Here is a 19195-nt window from a genome sequence, read left to right as displayed (position 1 = left end):
TTTTTCCGAAAGAGCTCTTTTGGAAAAAGGCATGTGTGGACAGGGAAGATGAAGTTCTTTCGCAAGAAGAGGAAAAAGCACACGTGTCCTGGTGGCCATTCCACCCTGAGTAATCACAGCTTACATGCGAGAGAGCATCCATTCAGTGTGGACACTATCTTTTGAAAAAGCAGATCACTTTTTCAATGCGCTTTGTCAGTGTGGACGCTCTCTTTTGGAAGACTTTTTTCAGAAGATCTCTTCCAAAAAGCTTCTGAAAGAAGCCTGCCATCTAGACATAGCCGAAGAATGTAAAGGGCACATCTAGACTTGCTTTCACTTTTGAAAGAAGATCATGCAAATTTGGCACGAATTTGCATTTCTTTCTTCTGATTGCTTTTTCTAAAGAGGTTCTTTCTAAAAAGAAGGTAGTCTAGACGCGGTTCTTTTGGGGAAAAAAATGTTTTTCAAAAGACCCGTGTAAACCTCATTTTTTTTTTTTAGGAAGAACGGTTCTTTCGAAAAAGTTTTTTTTTTTCTCAAACCACATTTAGAGTACTTTCTTTTTCAAAAGAACCTCTTTTGAAAAAACAATCGGAAAAAGATATTCAAATTCAAAAGTGATAGCTAATCTGGACATGCCCAAAATCATAGAATACTAGAACTGGATGGGACCTCGAGATTGTCAAATCCAGTCCCCTGCCAACATGGCAGGACTGAGCAGAGTCTATATCATCCCTGATAGATGTCTATCCAATCTGCTCTGAAATATCTCCAGTGATGGAGATTCCACAACCTTCCTAGGCAATTTATTCCAGTATTTAACCACCATGATAGTTAGGAAGTTTTTCCTAATGTCCAACCGAAACCTCCCTTGCTGCAGTTAAAGCCCATCCTTCTTGTCCTATCATCAGAGGCCAAGGAGAACAATTTTCCCCCCTCCTCCTGGTGACACCCTTTAGATACCTGAAAACTGCTATCATGTCCCCTCTCAGTCTTTTCTTTTCCAAAGTAAACAAGCCCAGTTCCTTCAGCCTTACCTCATAGCTCATATTTTCTAGACCTTGATTAATTTTTGTTGTTCTTCTCTGGACCTTCTCTAATTTCTCCATATCTTTCTTGAAATGTGGTGCCTACAACTGGACACAATACTCCAGTTGAGGCCTAACCAGTGCAGAATAGAGCAGAATGACTTCTCGTGTCTTGCTCACAACACTCCTGTTAATGTGTCCCAGAATCCATATTTGCTTTTTTTTTTTGCAAGTGTCATACTTGAACATGCTCTGTTCGCTATACACATGGAACGGTGGTTACTGTTCTAGCTGCACCTTTTAACCCTCTTTATTGGCCTTTCTAAATGAACCCTGTAGGGCCACAAATGTTTAACTTCTCCAGGGTGGAATTCTAGAGTTCTCTTGTTCTTCATGTGATTGCTTATGTTATTCCACAGAAGCTGTGTGTGATCACCATATGCACCAGTGCCAGAAGTCTTTCCCTTAGCAGTATCTGTAGGAGACGGGCCTGGAATGGTGTGCACATGCCACATTATATAGCACTACTGACCTCCCCCACCGTGGTTCCTTCTTGCCACCAGTGACAATGCTGGAACTGTTCTTGCGGAAGCTAATGCTATCATCGTTCTCTCAGAATGTTCTCTTTTTTTCAGTGCTCCAGTGTATGGTTTCCCTGTTTAAAGTAACAAAATACAGGACTATGTAGCACTTTAAAGACTAACAAGATGGTTTATTAGATGATGAGCTTTCGTGGGCCAGACCCACTTCCTCAGATCAAGTGGGTCTGGCCCACGAAAGCTCATCATCTAATAAACCATCTTGTTAGTCTTTAAAGTGCTACATAGTCCTGTATTTTGTTTCAGCTACACCAGACTAACACGGCTACATTTCTATCCCTGTTTAAAGTAGTATCTCATGGAACACAGACAATCCTTGTCCCTCCTGGGACTCTGCCATGCATCAGGGCCTTAAAGCTTGTGAGCATTAGTGAACAGCCCATGTCGCTAGGCGACTCTGATAGGAGCTGCTTATGACGCCTGGCCAGAGGACAAGCAAAAAGTGTAAATTCTGTAAATCTTTTCAGCCATAGACTGAAAAGAGCAGGATATTGTCTGTGAGTCTCCTCTCCTTATGCAGTTGGCTCTTATCCTGGCACTAGAATGCCGCTTCGACTCGGTACTAAGCATCATGACAACACTGTGCATTGCGCCAGTGATACCATCAACGGCCCACCAGGAACTGCTAAGGAAGCTTTCCTCCAACTTGAACTTGAAGGCAAAGGAGCTGCAGGAGCTCTGAGACTCATTCTTCAACATCCTTTCCCCTAGGGTACCAATGAGGGTAATGATGCCCATATGTGTAGGGGTGGCCAAAATTACTAATGCCTGGTGCCAAACCCCATCTTCTTTGCTCTCTGTCTCTAAATCTATGTCTAGACTGCAGGCTTCTTTTGGAAGAAGTTTTTCTGGAAGAGAGCGTCCATACTGCCAAAGTGCATCGAAAAAGTGATCTGCTTTTTCGAAAGATAGCATCCACACTGAGAACCCTAAGAGAGCAGAGAGGAAATATTTCATCTGTTCTGGGGACCATGAGTATCTCTATATCAGTGGTCTCTGACCTTTTTAAGCATGAGAGAATGTTTTGAATTTTAAGTGCAATCCAAGATCTACCTCAAACCCAAACACCCTTGCCCCTCCTCCTTTCTGCCCCTTCTCTGTTCACTGCTTCCTTCTCCCTCCCTCACTTTCATCAGGCAGGGACAGTGGGTTGGGGTACAGGCACTGGTCTTGAATTAAGGGATTTGGCATGTGGGAGGGGCTCTGAGCTGAGCTTGGGGCAGACAGTTGGGATGCCAGAGGGGTTTCTAGGTGCAGGCTCTGGGAGGGTGTTTGGATGCAGGGCTGCTTGGGGCTGGGGCAGGAGCCTGGGGTGCAGGAGGGAGTTCATGACTGGGGCAGGGTTTCAGGATGTGGGCTCCAGCTGGGCACTGCTTACACCAGGTAGCTCTTGGGGGGTGGTGCAGTGGGGCTAATGCAGACTCACCCCTGCCCTGGCCCTGCACCACTCCCAAAGGCAGCCAGCAAACTCCCTCCCAAGTCCTGTTGTGCCCCTCTCTCTGTCTGTGGAGATAGAATACAGAGTGGGAGAGGGCGCACCTTGACATCAGCACCCCTCCTCCCTCCCCAGGCCCTGCATAGAAAGCAGGAGGCTCCTGAGGGGACAGCTCCAAGGCAAAGGGCAGGAGATGCAGAGCAGTGGGGGGAGGGGCAGCTGAAGTGCTGGCACTTGATAGCCTCTTGGCCAAATGTGTCAAGATCATCTGTCAGAGGCTCCAAGATCTACCAGTAGATCCCAATTTAGTGGTTGGCGACCACTGTTCTATATACAGTAATTCCTCATTTAACACGTGCCCGCTTAACACGTTTTCGCGATAGCACGATTTTTTTTAGGAACGTTTTTTGAATAACACGATTTCTCCAGCCAGCCCGTTACCAGCGGCTGCACGGGGCTTCCCCTGCCTCCCTGCAAAGTGGCAGAGGGTTCGCCGTTGCCACGCTGCTGCCCACTGACGCCCCTTCACCAAACACCTTGCTCCCTCTCCTCCACCCTTGCTTACAGGCCGGTGGCTGGGTTTCCCCAGCCGGCCCATCACTGATGGCTGCGCAAGGCTTCCCCCACCTCCCTGCAAAGTGGCAGAGGGTTCACCGCTTGTCGTGCCATTTCCCAGCAACCCCCCTCACCAGACGCAGTGTGGGTCCCGGCAGACCCGTCACAGGGGCATACTCCCAACCCAATCCCCCTCCCCTCTCCTTTCCTTCCCCAGAGCCAAACACCTCCCCTCCCTGCTGTAACCCAGTCCCCTTTCTCCTCCAACCTTATGTCCCAGTCCCAACAGACACCACCACTTGAAATGCAACCCCCACCTTTCCATTATTTTCAATGGGAAAATTGGTCCCACATAACACGTTTTCACTTAACACAATCATTTTGTGAAACAGATCTATAGTGTTAAATGAGGAATTACTATATTCATCAGGCCCCCCAACTCCCTTATAGCAGTGAACCACAGAGAATGGCAAGGCCAATCTAGCATTATCCCCAAAAATAGACTCCAGGAGACTGTATTTATTTGGATGAAAGGCTTATTCCCTCTTCAGCTCACAACTGAGTGTGGCAAACTATGAGGCCCTCTTGGACTGACACAATTTCAACCTCTGACAGAATATGGAAGTCTCTAAACTAAAATGATGCCAGGAAGTTTGAAGCTCTCCTCAAAAAGAGGATAGCAGAAACTAGGTGACTCTTCAGGCGGCATTGAATGCCGTAGACACAGCCACTTGAACTATTTCAACTGAGGTTTCTATACACAGGGCATCATGGTGGCCCCTCTACTAAGGCCTAGAATTATCTGCAGTATTTTCTGTTCAGTGGGCAGACTCTGTTTGTGGAACAAACGGATACGAAGCTTCCCAGCCTCAAGCATGCATGCATGACCTTGGGAACACTAGGCCTTCATGTCCTGGCCCCAGCTTGTAAGAAGTTCATATCTCAACAGATGCAGAGCTCATCAGGAGCCCATTCCCATCAGGAGCCCTTTCTTAAGAGTTACAGGAGTTATAAGATCTCAGAGGGGTAGCTATGTTAGTCTGTAACTTTAAAAACAAGGAGTAGTCACATGAACTGACTGTTCGGTTAGACACTAACCAAAATATATAGAATGATGAGCTTTCATGGGAAAAAATCCCTTTATCGGGTGAATTGGACTGGAAATAAGAGAAAGCAAGTGGATGGTTTTCCACTCTTCAAATAGAATTTCTCCGGGGTGGGAATCCTTTGTTTAATCACTGTAGAATGGGGCTATCCCGTGACACCTCCCTTGCACCAGTAGCTAGAAAGAGGAGATACAGCAGCTACTATGGCATTCCTGAACCATTCCAGGATTCTTTTGTAGTGGAGCAAATTCTCAAGAGGTTAGCTAAGTCAGCTTTATCATGGCTTTTGCTGCCATGGTGTGCTCATGATCATTCTGTTGTGTTTACTCTGCACCTTGGTATGCTCTCCCAGCCTGGGTCTGCAGCATGCGAGTTGATAATTTCTTGACATCCACCTACTACAATGCCAAACTTTCAAATTCACAGACTCCATAATCACTGTGGCAGAAGCTACACATTAATTGTAATAAATCCAGGGTTTCCTTTTCTGTGAACTGCAGTGCTGCTCTTAAGAACACCACAGTGCTTGTGTCTCAGGTGCTTTCCATTAAGGTGGAGTGTTTTTCTAAATATTGGAACTAGGTAGTTATATTTAAGGAACTCTAAAGAAAGAGCATCTAAATCGTGCTAATTGTACTTCCCTAAAGTGCATTGTTCTGATGCTTAGCCAAAAATTATTACCAAATAACATCTGTCATGAGTGTTGCAATGGGATAGAAGAAATTGCTGGCAGGAATTGTTTTTTATTTATTTATTTATTTATTTAAATGAGCATTGATGGGTTTAGCCTAAATCTTTGACCATATAGGGTATGACTACACTGCGAAAAATAATCCATGGCAGTAAGTCCAAAAGCCTGTGTCTGTATACTTGAGTTATTGGGGTTCGTGCTATGGTGCTCAAAATAGCCTTCAAGATGTTCTGCCCCAGCCCTTTCCCTGGGCTTCTGAGCCCAGACTGGAACATCTGTAATGGCTATTTTTAGCTCTATCGTTCAAGAATGAATCTGTAGATATGGGTTTGGGGACGTATTGCTGTTGGGGTTTCTTGGGACATTCCTCCTTCACATCCTGGTCCAAGACATTTACAAAGCTGCCACATGAACGGCCACAAAGTCACTTATACATTTGAGCCCGGTATGCCATTGTTCACCAGTCTAGAGATGACACCGAGTTTCTCCCTATGTGACTGCTTGGAGTCATCTACGGTGGAATGGATGTGAGCAACACATCTTGAACACCAGTTACAGAAACAGGTAACTGTCTCCTCTTAAATCAAGTCCAAAGCTGTGACACCCTGCGCATCGCCTGTGGTTCCCCAGTGGATTTGACTGAATGCGGTATCGGGTTGCAATGTAGACTATACCCATAATTTCTAGTTACAACTCGGTAACATGTCTACAAAACAAAATACTGGCTTTTTAGTTATTTGTATCGGATGGAAGAAGTAGTAGTTGAGACAAGCTGTTGAAAAATATCTGACCTGGTAGGAAAAATTGCAGTGGATGGGATTCGCCATAATCGCATCCCATCTACAAAACACCTTTTTCGCCTTTGTCTTCGCCTCTGGTCTCTATTGCAAATGAAAATGACTTAATGAGGCTCCTATGGGAACCCATTAATGTTCTTTCTTAATCAGTTAGAGGAATGTCAGTTATTTTCAATAAACACATGCAAATTCTCTAAATTGTCCAAAGCGGTGACACCCTGCGCATCACCTGTGCTTCCCCAGTGGATTTGACTGAATGCAGTATCGGGTTGCAATGTAGACTATACCCGTAATTTCTAGTTACAACTCGGTAACATGTTTACAAAACAAAATACCCTCAGTTACTGAAGAGGGTGCAGTCTGCCAGGCCCACAGCTTTAAAACTTTGGGTGTCTGCTCAGTACTGTTAATGTGCTTGAGCGTGTGTGTGTGTATCTATGTGTAGGGGGGTTATAAAGGTATCTACAGGTCGAACCTCTGTAAATTGGTACTCTCTTATCCGGCAACATCCAAGGTCCAGGAGGATCATGGATGTTCGAGGACCAGAGAGTCCTGGTGCAGCTGTGATGCCTATGAGCCCTGCGGCAGTGGGGCCAGGAGCCCAGCTCCTTGCAGCTGGGCTGCCGGGCATGCCCCACCACCTTTCCAGGGCTGACGGGCACACCGAAGTAGGCTGCCTGCCAGGGCCGGGAGCCTAGCGCACTAGCTGGGCTGCTCAGCAGGGCTGCCCAGCAAGGCTGCTCAGTGGGGCCTGGAGCCTGGGGATGCCTAGCGTGCCACAGCAGTGCTGCCCAGGGGGCCAGGAGTACTACAGTGGGGCTGTTCAGCAGGGCTGCTTAGGGGGGTGGGGGGGCTGGGCTGCCCAGCAAGGCAGGCAAGAAGGGGGATGGGGACCAACAGGGCTTGCAGCAAATCCAGGGCTGGGGGCCGGTAGCAGGGGGGTGATATGACCTCCCCTGGACTGGCAAAATTGTTCATAAGGGACTGGTCAGGTCCCAAGGGTGATGGACCAGAGAGATCCAACCTATCTGGAGATTTTAAAATATATATACTCAGATAATTTAACTTCCCTACAGTAAAACTCAGAAATGTCTGGGGTAATGTCCAGAGACATCCTCGACCAATATAAAAAATATTGGTAAATATATAGATAGTGTGAGTGGGTGATGCAAGTTAGACACAGGATTTGGAGACTTTTGGGAAAGATTCAGGAGATACAGCTTATGTGTCATCAGTCATTAAAACTATTATGATTTACATGCCTTTCTAATGATTTAATGGTCTTGTCAACTGCTAGTGACTGTTGGTAGCTTCTCTGGAGATCAAGAATTGACTGCACATATAGTGACATATTTTCTCCTCTCTAGAGGGGTTTTCTTAAAGAATACTTGTAGGGCATTATGGGAAATTTGCAACCAATTGTTCATGCTGATTTGTGACTTTATTTATCCTTGCTGCTGGCCTGAACTCACATGACTTCCTTTTTCTCTAAACAAGTAGCATCATAGGCTATTAATGTTACCCCAAAAAATTCCTACTGGAGACCACCCAGGGTTACACAAGCATGAGTTTATTGATAAATCAAAGGTTTAGACTAAAGAGGCAACCAGCTATCTCTCTCTCACACAAACAAGCACACGCACACATTCATTCATTCCCTCATTCACACACATTCATTCCAGCACTCACACAGGTATATGGGTTGCAGAAGGAGCAAAGCATGAAGGCTTATTTCTTGTAGAAAGAGGTTTACCGCTGTCGGAAAAACCCCTGCGCTCTTTTGACTTTCTCTCGAAAGAACACAATTGCAGTGTGGGCATAAGTGTAGCTTTTCCAAAAAAACAACCGTTTTTCCGGAAAAACTCTACTGTGTGGACATAACCTATATAGTGACGTTAACAAGAGTTACATCATGTTCTTTCATTTTCAACTGCAGTATTGCTTAACAGTAGATATGTTCATGTTTGCTGTAAGTAGCTGGAGCTACTCATAGTCTGGAAGGGTGGAGAAAAGTAATTGTAAATGCTGGCAGTAAAACCACAAAAAGGATAATACCTTTCTTTTGGCAATATTTGCACACTGTACTGATAGTGGCATACTTCGTTGTATAAATCAGTCAGCACTTTTAACAGTATATCCCTCAAGCTTCTTCCTAACTGGAATTTCACTATTGATGTGAATAATATCCCTAAATACCTTGGCAAACTCCATGAGGGCACTAGAAAGTGAAATTGACACTTGGCTTGCTCTCAACAGTGTGCAGTATGCTTAATCTAATCATTTCCTGACAAAGTGTGGAGTGAATTTGAAATTATGAAACAAATATTTTAGGCAATAGGATCTAGATATCTCTCTTAATGCAGTCTCTCAGATTTCTCAGTAGTCTCACTCAAAATGAACTCTTAACATTTTCCTTCTCTTATCCCCTGTGTGCTTAAGTTTTCATGAAAGATTTTTTTTTCAGATAGTAGAATCATAGAATCCTAGGAGTGGAAGAGTCCTTAGGAGGTCATCGAGTCCAGCCCCCTGCCCAAAGCAGGACCAATCCTAACAAAATCATCCCAGCCAGGACTTAAAAACCTCTAGGGATTTTTCAAGCCGGGGCTAACAAACCTCTAGGGATAGAGATTCCACCACCTCCCTAGGTAACCCATTCTAGTGCTTCACCACCCTCCTCATGAAATAATTTTTCCTAATGTCCAACCTAGACCTCTCCCACTGCAACTTGAGACCGTTGCTCCATGTTCTGCCATCCGTCGTTACTGCGAACAGCCTCTCTCCATCCTCTTTGGAACCTCCCTTCAGGAAGTTGAAGGCTGCTACCAAATCCCCCTCACTCTTCTTCTCTATAGATTATATAAGCCCAAATATCTCAGCCTCTCCTCATAGGTCATGTGCTCCAGGCCCCTAATCATTGTGGTTGCCCGCTACTGGACCTTCTCCAATGTGTCCACATCCTTTCTATACTGGGAGGTCCCAGAACTTGACATGGTACTCCAGATGTGGCCTCACCAGTGCTGAATAAGGGGGAATAATAACTTCTCTGTCTGCTGGAAATGCTTCCCCTAATGCAACCTAATATGCCATTAGCCTTCTTGGCTACAAGTGAACACTGTTGATTTATATCCGGCTTCTCATCCACTGTAATCCAAGATATCAGCAAATTAACTTTTGATGAACTTTAATCTTCTGGTTAAAGTATAGCAAATTAAAGTGATCATGGCTTTAGATTGGTATAATCAGAGTCTTGTGTGTATTGAAAATATGCTGAAGTTTCTGCAGTAGCCTAATATGAATAGAAAAAGTACTAAAAATAAAAGCTAAAACTCAGACATGGGTGGGATTCTTAATATTTAAGGATACACAGATGAGTAATTATGTAAGCTTACATATTAAAACTGTGTTAGGGGTAGGAATCATAGAGCTGGAAAAGACCTCAGAAGGTCAACCAGTCCAGCCCCCTGCTCTAGGCAGGACCAATCCCAACTAAATCAACCCAGCCAGGGCTTTGTGAAGCCGAGACTTAAACACCTCTAGGGATGGAGACTCCACTACTTTGCTAGGTAACCCATTCCAGTGCTAGGTAACCCATTCCACTCTCCTAGTGAAATAGTTTTTCCTAATATCCAACCTGGACCTCTCCCACTGCAACTTGAGACCATTGCTCCTTGTTCTGCCATATGTCACTACTGAGAACAGCCTCTCTTCATCCTCTTTGGAACCTCCCTTCAGGAAGTTGAAGGCTGCTATCCAATCCCCCCCTCACTCTTCGGTTCTGCAGACTAAACAGACCCAGCTCTCTCAGCCTCTCCTCATAGGTCATACGCTCCAGCCCTCTAATCATTTTGGTTGCCCTCCACTGGACCCTCTCCAATGCGTCCACATCCTTTTTGTAGTGAGGGGCCCAGAACTGGACACAATACTCTAGATGTGGCCTCACCAGAGCAGAATAAAGGGGAATAATGACATCTTTGGATCTGCTGGCAATGCTCCTCCTAATGCAACCTAATATGCCATTAGCCTTCTTGGCTACAGGGGCACACTGTTGACTCATATCCAGCTTCTCAACCACTGCAGAACTACTACTTAGCTGGTTGGTCCCCAGCCTGTAACAATGTTTGGGATTCTTCCGTTCCAAGTGCAGGACTCACTTGTCCTTGTCCAGGACCCACTTGTCCTTGCTGAACCTCGTCTGATTTCTTATGGCCCAATCCTCCAATTTGTCTAAGTCACTCTGGACCCTATCTCTGCCCTCAAGCGTATTTACCTCTCCCCCTAGCTTAGTGTCATCTGCAAACTTGCTAAGGATGCAATCCAGCCCCTCATCCAGGTAATTAATAAAGATATTGAACAAAACCGGTCCTAGAACCAAACCTTGGGGCACTCCGCTAGAAACCGTGTGCCATCCTGACATCGAGCCATTGATCACTACTCACTGGGCCCAGCCTTCTAGCCAGCTTTCTATCCATCTTACCATCCACTTATCCAATCCATATTCCCTTAACTTGCTGGCAAGAATATTGTGGGAGATTGTATCAAAAGCCTTGCTAAAGTCAAGGTGTATCACATCCACTGACTTTCCCATGTCCACAGAGCCAGTTACCTCAGCATAGAAGCTAATCAGATTGGTCAGGCACGACTTGCCGTTTGTGAATCCATGCTGACTATTCCTAATCACTTTCCTGTCTTCCAAGTGCCTCAAAATGGATTCCTTAAAGATCCCGTCCATGATTTTTCCAGGAACCAAGATAAGACTGAGCAGCCTATTGTTCCCTGGATCGTCCTTCTTCCCTTTTTTGAAGATGGGCACTACATTTGCTTTTTTCCAATCATCTGGGATCTCTCCCAATCTCCATGACTTTTCAGAGATAATGGCCAAAGGCTCCTCAGTGACATTTGCCAACTCTCTCAGTACCCTCGAATGCATTAAGTCCGGACCCATGGATTTGTGTACCTTTAGCTTTTCTAAATAGTTCCTAACCTGTTCTTTACCCACCAAGGGCTGTCGATCTTCATCCCATCTTGTGTCACTTAGCGCATTGGTCCGGGAGCCGACCTTGTCTGTGAATACAGAGGCAAAGAAAGCATTGAGTACTTCAGCTTTCCCCACATCATCTGTCACTAGGTTACCTCCTTCATCTAGTGGGGCCCCACACCATCTCTGATCACCTTCTTCTTGTTAACATGCCTGTAGAAACCTTTCTTGTTGTCCTTCGCATCCTTAGCCATTATGGATAAGGAATGTGGCCATTCGAAAGATTAGGTGTGGTGGTGACAAGCATGTACACTAACTGATATAAAGGTTTTATGCAGGAAGAGAAAAATGTAGACAATGAAATAAGTAGCAGAGTTAGCTAGCTTGTCGATTCTGATCCCTTCATCCTCCCTATGATTCCATTCGTAGGGATAAAATTACAGTATATTTTTTCCCTATACTTGCCCTTTTTTGTGAGAAATTCTCCTTTTACTCAGTGTGTAAGATGTTAGGAGTTCAGAACAGGCAAGATGAAAAATTAGGAGATGCCAGAGAGTGGACATACAAAAGATTTTTTTTGTTTTGTTTAAGCATCATAGAAATCACCCTGATTCTACACTCGAATTCTTCACCTGTTTTATTTTTTAAAGTAGAACAAACTTCTCATAAATCAGTTCCTGCTTTCAAAAGCTGGAGTTGTAGAGTGGAGGCCTGGACTCAGCTATATGGATATATGGTCATATTTAAAATTTCTGAAGAATGCTTCAGAATTTCTATAACCCTTTAATACCTATAATCATCATGACCAGAGAAAAACATTCATAAACGCCAAGAACTGAGCTATATTTGGTTTTTTTGTACGATCCTGTATAAATATACCTCCCAAAAAAGGGCTTGATTCTCCTTTCTCTGTTTGGAAATGCAGAATTTGAACATGGAGAAGACAGAGGAGGACACAGGGAATACTGTGCTGTTTGGATGGTCCTCATTTGCTCTGTCTTTTGAGTTTGATCTAATTTGGGAGCACTTCCATAAACAGCACTTCTCTCACTCTGCAACGGAGAGCAGGGAGAACAGGAGTCCCAACTGGCACGTTTCCCTAGCCACACCTACGAAGTTCTCAAACTGAGGCAACCAAAGGGTAATTTTATGCAGGAGCCATTGCTTCCATGAATTTAAACAATGTCAGCTGGCACAATATCCTGGACATAACTGTAATCTACTTACACATGGAGTTGATCTGCTAGCACCTTCTATTAGGGAAGTAAAATCCTGTTTAATTGGTTACTTTACACTTCGTTACCAGTTGAGGGGACGGGCAGGCTAGAGCCTTGCCTATGCTGTGGAGCTGTTTCAGCCCCCACCAGTTAACCGGAACTGGTAAGCCTCACTCTTACTGAGTGAGACTTACCAGCTCACGATTCACATCCCTTCCTTTTCTTGCTTGGCTTATCTGCTATCTCCAGGGCTGCTCTTACCATGAGGTGAACTGCCTCAGGTGCCAGACTGTGGGGTTGGGGTGCCACTAGGACCCAGAGTGTAGAAAATTGTGTCTGCTGCTGGTGCATATGTATTCTTTCTGCAGTACCATGAGAGGAATAGAACAGGCAGAATTGAGACCTTTCAAAGTTTTGGCCCAAGCAAGGGGACATGGGGGTGTCATTTAAGCTCCCCGCCTCAGGTGCCAAAATGTTGTGGGCCAGCTAAAATGCTTCAGCCTTTTCTAAGAGCAAGACTAGAGCTGTTAAAAGATCTGGTGACTTTTCCTTTGAGAACTCTAGTACCCCTGGGCTTTGGAGCAGGGACTTAAGACTTAGCAGGAAGTGATTTGTATTTTAGGATTAGGGATGTGAAGGGTTTACCAGTTAAGGTTAATTGGTGGTGCTGGAGCAGCTCCCCATCGGAGTAGCCCCTGCCTGCAGGGCATCCAGACCTGCCTGTCTCTGGCGAGAGGTCAGGGGTGTTCAGGCAGTGGCTACTCTGGCTTGGTTGCAGCATCCCCTGCCTACAGGGTGGGGTGCGTTCGAGCCCAGCAGCCAGAGCAGCCCCTCCACTGTCCCTCTATAATTGGTTAATGGGTTAAACAATATGTTTAACAGGTTAACCAATTACATGAGATTTTACATCTCTAGTTAGGAATATGAAAATCCACCCCGATGTCGTCAATGCATTGGCGTTCCAGAAACCACAGGTTGCACAGAATCTAAAGACTCTTAAGAATTTTTTAATAACTAAATTCCAACTACATTGATCCTGCTCCAGCCTGAGGCTAAGGAAGACTTTCCTTGCATTTGTTGCTGTAGGTGTTTGCAAGCTGATCACTGGAATTGAGAGCAGGAAGAGTTGTGTGATCATTGATTTGTCAGTTGGGCCCTGGCATTGTGGGGGCGGAAGCTGATTGATTTGAATGGAGGGGAGGAAACAATGGGATGTGGGGTTGAAGGAGACGGGCAAGAAGCTGGCATTGGGAAAAGGGTGAAGCTGGAACTGGGATGGGGTCTCAACTCAGTTAACCTTAGGGCTAGCACCAGTCTTCAAATCTTCCTAATGGGCCTATGAGCACCCCTCTGTGACAATGCTGCAGGGGGTGGGGTGTCCCTATGAGTTTCCTCTTGCATTTTCCATTCCTGCCTGCCACCCTTGGGTGATTGAAACATTCTCTTTTAAGCGCCCCTTCCCCCTCCACCACCACTGGTAGCATGCAGGACTAGAGCAGCTTCCAACTGCTAGCTCTACGCCACTGCTGGCACATCCCTGTGGCCCACAGCAGGCATGTATAGAGCCGTCCCATCCATAGGACATTTCAATACAGCTGCTCCAGGTTTTTGGGGGGCCCTGTGGTGGCCACCCCCACTGTCCTATGTATGGGATGATTCTCCCTACTCAGGTTAGCCTGCAGTGTGCTGGGCAGGCTGGGGCCAGTAGCAGGGGTCAGCCCACTCCTCCCCAAACTTCAGTAGCAAGGAGCTATCAGGAAGTGGAGCTTCAAAGCAGCCTGCATTCTGCTGCCCAGTGCTGGAAGAAGGAATTTAAGCAGTGCCACTATGAACCACCATTATTTTAACCTAACATCATTCTTGTTAACATTCTGCAAAACTAAGTTAATCCTAAGAACTCGCATATAACATAGTAATTATACACCTTTAGCTATATTGGTTTGAAACTGAAATGATTGAAATTACTGAAATAATTAGGTAAATTATTAGGGAATGTTGCTGGTGTACAGGTGCTTGATGTTGGTATAGCTTATGTATGACATAATTCTTGCTGCATGGGAAGGGAGGTATGGTTGTGGTCTGTCCAAGTTCAATGCCTCTAGGGTTTCTAGTGTTAGCAGTCACAAATAAAACTCTGCTCCTTTGCTTTCGGGAATGCAAGCAGCAGTAATTTAGATCCATTTTCTCTTGGCTGGACTGCACTGGTGAGAAATTCCCCCTCTCATCATGTCCACAGAAACATCATACTGTGTTTCGTGTGTGTGTCTGAGAGGGATGGGAGTGGGGTGTGAGTTTTAAAGCCCTATTTGGAATTTAAGTGCCCATCTCCTGTAGAAAACTCAGTGGGACTCCTAGCTGCCCTTTAGGCCTTTTGACATCCTTATTTCAAATTGTAGAACTCTTTAAGTTTTTGTAACAAAGCACATTTTACTAAGAACCTAAGCAGAATTGGTTTGCTCAACAAATCTCCCAGGAAAACACATATCTAAAATATTTACTCTTTAATACTAACATTCTGTATTTTTATTGTCAATATTTATCTCTCCCCAGCTTATTAGTATGGATTGAAGTATTCTCACTGGCCCAAGTCTTCTGCCCCTTCACAAGCATTCAGTTTACTTAAATGTTGGCATGCATGTACCTGAATTTGGCTTACTGTCTGGATAGGTAGTTTTTAATTTACCCAACTCCTCTTTATGGTCCTCCACATGAGTATTTTCAGAATCCACCAATCTTTGTGGTCATTTTTTTTTTGTTTCCTTTGACTCCACAAATAGGCTTTCTAGAAATTGAGTTGCCGTTTTATGTCTGGTATCACTCTTTATTGCGTTCACTGAGTAATACTGAGTTTTATACAAGAAAAAAGGAAGCACACTTTCCCAAGAATATGTTCATTAGCCACGAGAGTTGTTCTTATTTTATTCGCTAATTACAGAAAGTTTGACTGGCAGTACAGCAATGAAGCATCTAGGTGCTTTGGAAAGTGGTTCGAAAATACACGTGTAAATGAAATGTTCATGGGCAGTAGGTGAAGGCCCAGCTGGGAAAGATGCATCCCAGCCCTACCCCTGAAGCCAAGCTCCAGTCCTTCTTGGCCATCTGAATGGCCAAGGCTACTGTGCTACTGCCCCATCCCTTTTTGGGGACAGGGGAGCTGGGTTGCCATCCCACTGCCCCACCCTTCTCCTGTGACCGGGGGAGCTGGGTTTCCACACCGCAATCCCCACCTTCCTCTGTAACCAGGGAAATTGGGCTGTTGCGCTGTGGCTCCAGCCTTCCCCGGTCGCCAGGGCACATAGGCAGTTTTGGGAAGGCAGTGCTCTTCCTGCCAGTTCTTGCTACATTTCAAAGGTGGAAGCACCGCAGGGAGCACCAGGCCAGTGAGGCATTCAAGTAGTCCCGGGCTTCCTGTGCAGGCTTTGCTTTTGAAATGTACAAAAGCCCTGTCTGTGTACTTGTACATTTCAAAAGAGGGGAGCACAGGGCCAGCGGGGGACTGCTTGAGCCTCCCACTCTCCCTGTGCTCCTGCAATAATTCTGCTTTTGAAATGTAGCAAGAGCCCCATTTCAAAGGTGGAAGCACCATGGGGAGGGTGCTGGGTGGAACCGGCTTTTAAGCTGGCTCCCTCTAGTATCAGCTCCTGCTCCCCCCTCTTGCTGCTTCTCTCTGATAGATGCAGCAAGGGGGGGAGAAAGTGACTAATCGAGTCACTAGTCAACTATCTGATAAGCATATATAGTCAACTATCAGATAGTGGACTAGTCGCTTACATCCCTACTTGGCACTGCATCAATTAGCCACTTAATTTGCTGCCTTCAACACTTCCTATATCTATAAACCATCTCATTCCTGTAACCTTTTAAACCTTTAAACATTCCTGTACAGCTTCAGAGATTGCTACAGAGCAAGTCCATTGACCTTAACACCCTCTTTTAAATATATTTGGGCTCTTCTGGTTTAGTTGCTTTGCCATGTGCATAGAATACTAACCTACTGAAATCCATGTGTACTTCCAAATGATTCTCACCCTTTATTTGTGCTAAAAATAAATTAAATACTGCAATGTGCGATAAGTGGGTTACACACACTACCCACACAAAGCACAAGAACTTGCATTCTCAGATATTCTCATTGGGGGTGGCTGGCAAAGAACTGAAATTGCAATGTTTTAATCTCAATAGCTTGGAGAACTCCCATTACAGAATGTATATCCTATTTTCCTCTTCTCACTGCTTCCCTCTTTCTTCTCTCACCAAAGTCAGTAAAAATAAAGCTTGACAGTTCTGTGCTCTTCTTATTTAAGGGACAGGTTATGTTAAAGGTAAGCAGTCCTGTTTCACAGCTGTTTCTTATCAGCACTAATTGTTCTAGTTGCTGTTACAAGACAAAGCCATGGATTGTAAGGGCATATAAAGACAGGAACAATTAGAAAGAAAGGAGAGTTCTAAAATAGGACCTACTTGTGAGGAAATTAAATGAAAAGAGTAAGTAAAAATGGTTATACAGCTGAATGTAAAGTTAATCCCTATTCCTGGGGAATAATATATGCTTTGTACAAGACACTATGGCCCTGGCTAGACTAAATGGGTGGAAGGGCAGAAAGTGGAGAATGTCTGTATCCTATTATGAATTGGAGGAAATTACTGTCTGTATTCTGTATGCTGGTGGGCTCAGAATATCCTGTTGGCAGTCTGGTTTGTACTGCAGGGCAAAGAACACAAAGCAGAGAAATGTCAGTTCTTGTTTAAATTCACCTAGGTGGGATCAGAAGTAGTTTTCAAAAATATGTTGGAGAGGATAAACTAGCTCTCATTAACTGAAAATTCTCGGTTTTCTTTCAGGAGTGTGTTTTCTCTGAAATTGCTGCTGCTAAAGGGTTCCAAACGGGAGAAATAAATCCAGTCTGCTTGTCGAATCCCTGGCTCAGAGTGAGAGTGCTTTCATGAGGTAACATTGGGCCAAAGTCAACCTTTCTTCTTTCTGAATCTGCAGCCAAGAAATGGGCCAGAAAATCTCAGGGAGCATAAAGTCTGTGGATGTGAGAGAGCCCCCTTACAGACCTGTTAAACGAGAGCTGAGGGGCCCAGACTTTTGCAAACCTGCTCGACTGGACATGCTTCTGGATATGCCACCTGTCCAATTGGAGGTCCAGTATAAACATGCTTGGAACAATGAAGATCGATCTTTAAATATATTTGTAAAGGAAGATGACAGACTCACTTTTCATAGGCACCCTGTTGCCCAAAGCACAGATTGCATCCGGGGCAAAGTTGGCTACACAAGAGGCCTACATGTCTGGCAAATTCACTGGCCCACTAGGCAACGAGGAACACATGCAGTGGTGGGTGTATCAACAGCAGAAGCTCCATTACATTCTGTAGGATATACATCCTTGGTTGGTAGCAATAGTGAATCATGGGGTTGGGATCTGGGACGTAACAAACTTTATCACAATTGTAAAAACCAACCTGGGGTGACGTATCCTGTTTTTTTGGAACCAGATGAGTCTTTTGTACTCCCAGACTCTTTATTGGTTGTTTTGGATATGGATGAAGGAACGCTTAGTTTCATTGTAGATGGACAGTATCTTGGAGTGGCCTTCCGAGGACTGAAAGGGAAAAAACTTTACCCTGTAGTCAGTGCAGTTTGGGGGCACTGTGAAATTACAATGAGATACATCAATGGACTTGACCGTAAGTCAACTTTTCTCTAAACTATTTTTTTTTTTACTTTCCTCTTAACTCCTTCATACTCTGAAAATGGAGAGTGCTGGGCAGAGGACCCTTGGATGCTGTTAATTTTACAGATGTTGGTTACTATCTCACCTCAAAACTTCTGCCCCTTAACTTCTGTTCCACAGATCGAAGATTATGGCTGTGGATTGTCATAATATCAACTCAGTTCCTAAGATAGTGATGGGCTAGTGAGCGGGCTGCATGAGTGACCTTCCTTCATCTCTGTGGCCTGCAAGATTGTCGTAACCAACACTGTCTCCCAGGATAGAGTAGTTTTGTAACTGCGCTTGTGTACCTACAATTGGAAGAATGTACCAACTGAACAGTAGCAGGTCTTTGGATAGACGCAGAAGGAGCACATGTCTCTTACTGCCAATGTTGTGTGCAATCAGCATACACCTCACTTCATGTGCCCTTGGTTTATCTGTATGTAATTTTAGTAGTACCAGTAGGGGAAAAAATATGCAAACGGAAACCAGCGGATTCTATGCATGGAAAACTATAAATAAAATGTCTCATGGACCACAGTTCGAACTCTGATGGGCTGCAAGTTGCCTACTTCAGACTTTTTTTTTGGATCCTATATTATAGTATATCTTTTGGTCCTCTGGCATAGAGAATGTCTAGAAATCTGACTTACACAAGTAGTTTTATTTCAGTAAGATGGGCAGGCTGGGACAATTCTCAGTTTTTATGCATTTTCAGAGTGAAATTCTTGTTTATTTGACATCGATGCATTTAAAATATTGAAATGTAAATGATTTTGAAAGGGAGCCCCTTTTCTTAAATTCTTGATAGTTTATAGCAGAAGATGAATTATCTTTTTTGAAAATGGGGTTTAATATTATTCATTAGATCATAATTTGAGGCTTGATCATGAATTGACAAATTATCCAGAATAAGGGACAATATGATGATGTAGGCTCCTCATGTGGCAGTGCAAGAGAGGTTGGCTTGAGGGTCATAGTCTAACTCCAGATTTCCTTGCAACTCTGGAGACTATTACCCAGTTTAGCAAATATCCATTGATGTGCTGGCACAGCTCTGCTGGTTGGGCACTGTGAGGGTGGGATG

At 44.6% G+C, this 19195-nt stretch overlaps 1 protein-coding gene across 5 annotated transcripts in view; it reads left to right on the top strand.

Annotated features, from left to right (window-relative positions):
* The window catches only part of SPSB4 (splA/ryanodine receptor domain and SOCS box containing 4), a 344397-nt gene that overhangs the window by 196496 nt on the left and 128706 nt on the right, over nt 1-19195 (top strand). For all 5 annotated transcript variants that reach the window (XM_075937532.1, XM_006134825.4, XM_006134824.4 and 2 more), the window contains one exon: nt 17228-18079. In XM_075937532.1, coding sequence (XP_075793647.1) covers nt 17386-18079 — 694 coding nt within the window. In that variant the 5' untranslated portion in view covers nt 17228-17385. The remainder of the gene's footprint in view (nt 1-17227; nt 18080-19195) is intronic.

This window comes from Pelodiscus sinensis, chromosome 10, assembly GCF_049634645.1.
Source record: "Pelodiscus sinensis isolate JC-2024 chromosome 10, ASM4963464v1, whole genome shotgun sequence".
In the NCBI taxonomy this organism is placed as follows: Eukaryota; Metazoa; Chordata; order Testudines; family Trionychidae; genus Pelodiscus; species Pelodiscus sinensis.
Note: the sequence above shows the minus strand (reverse complement) of the source record. Positions and strands in the feature narration are given on the sequence as shown.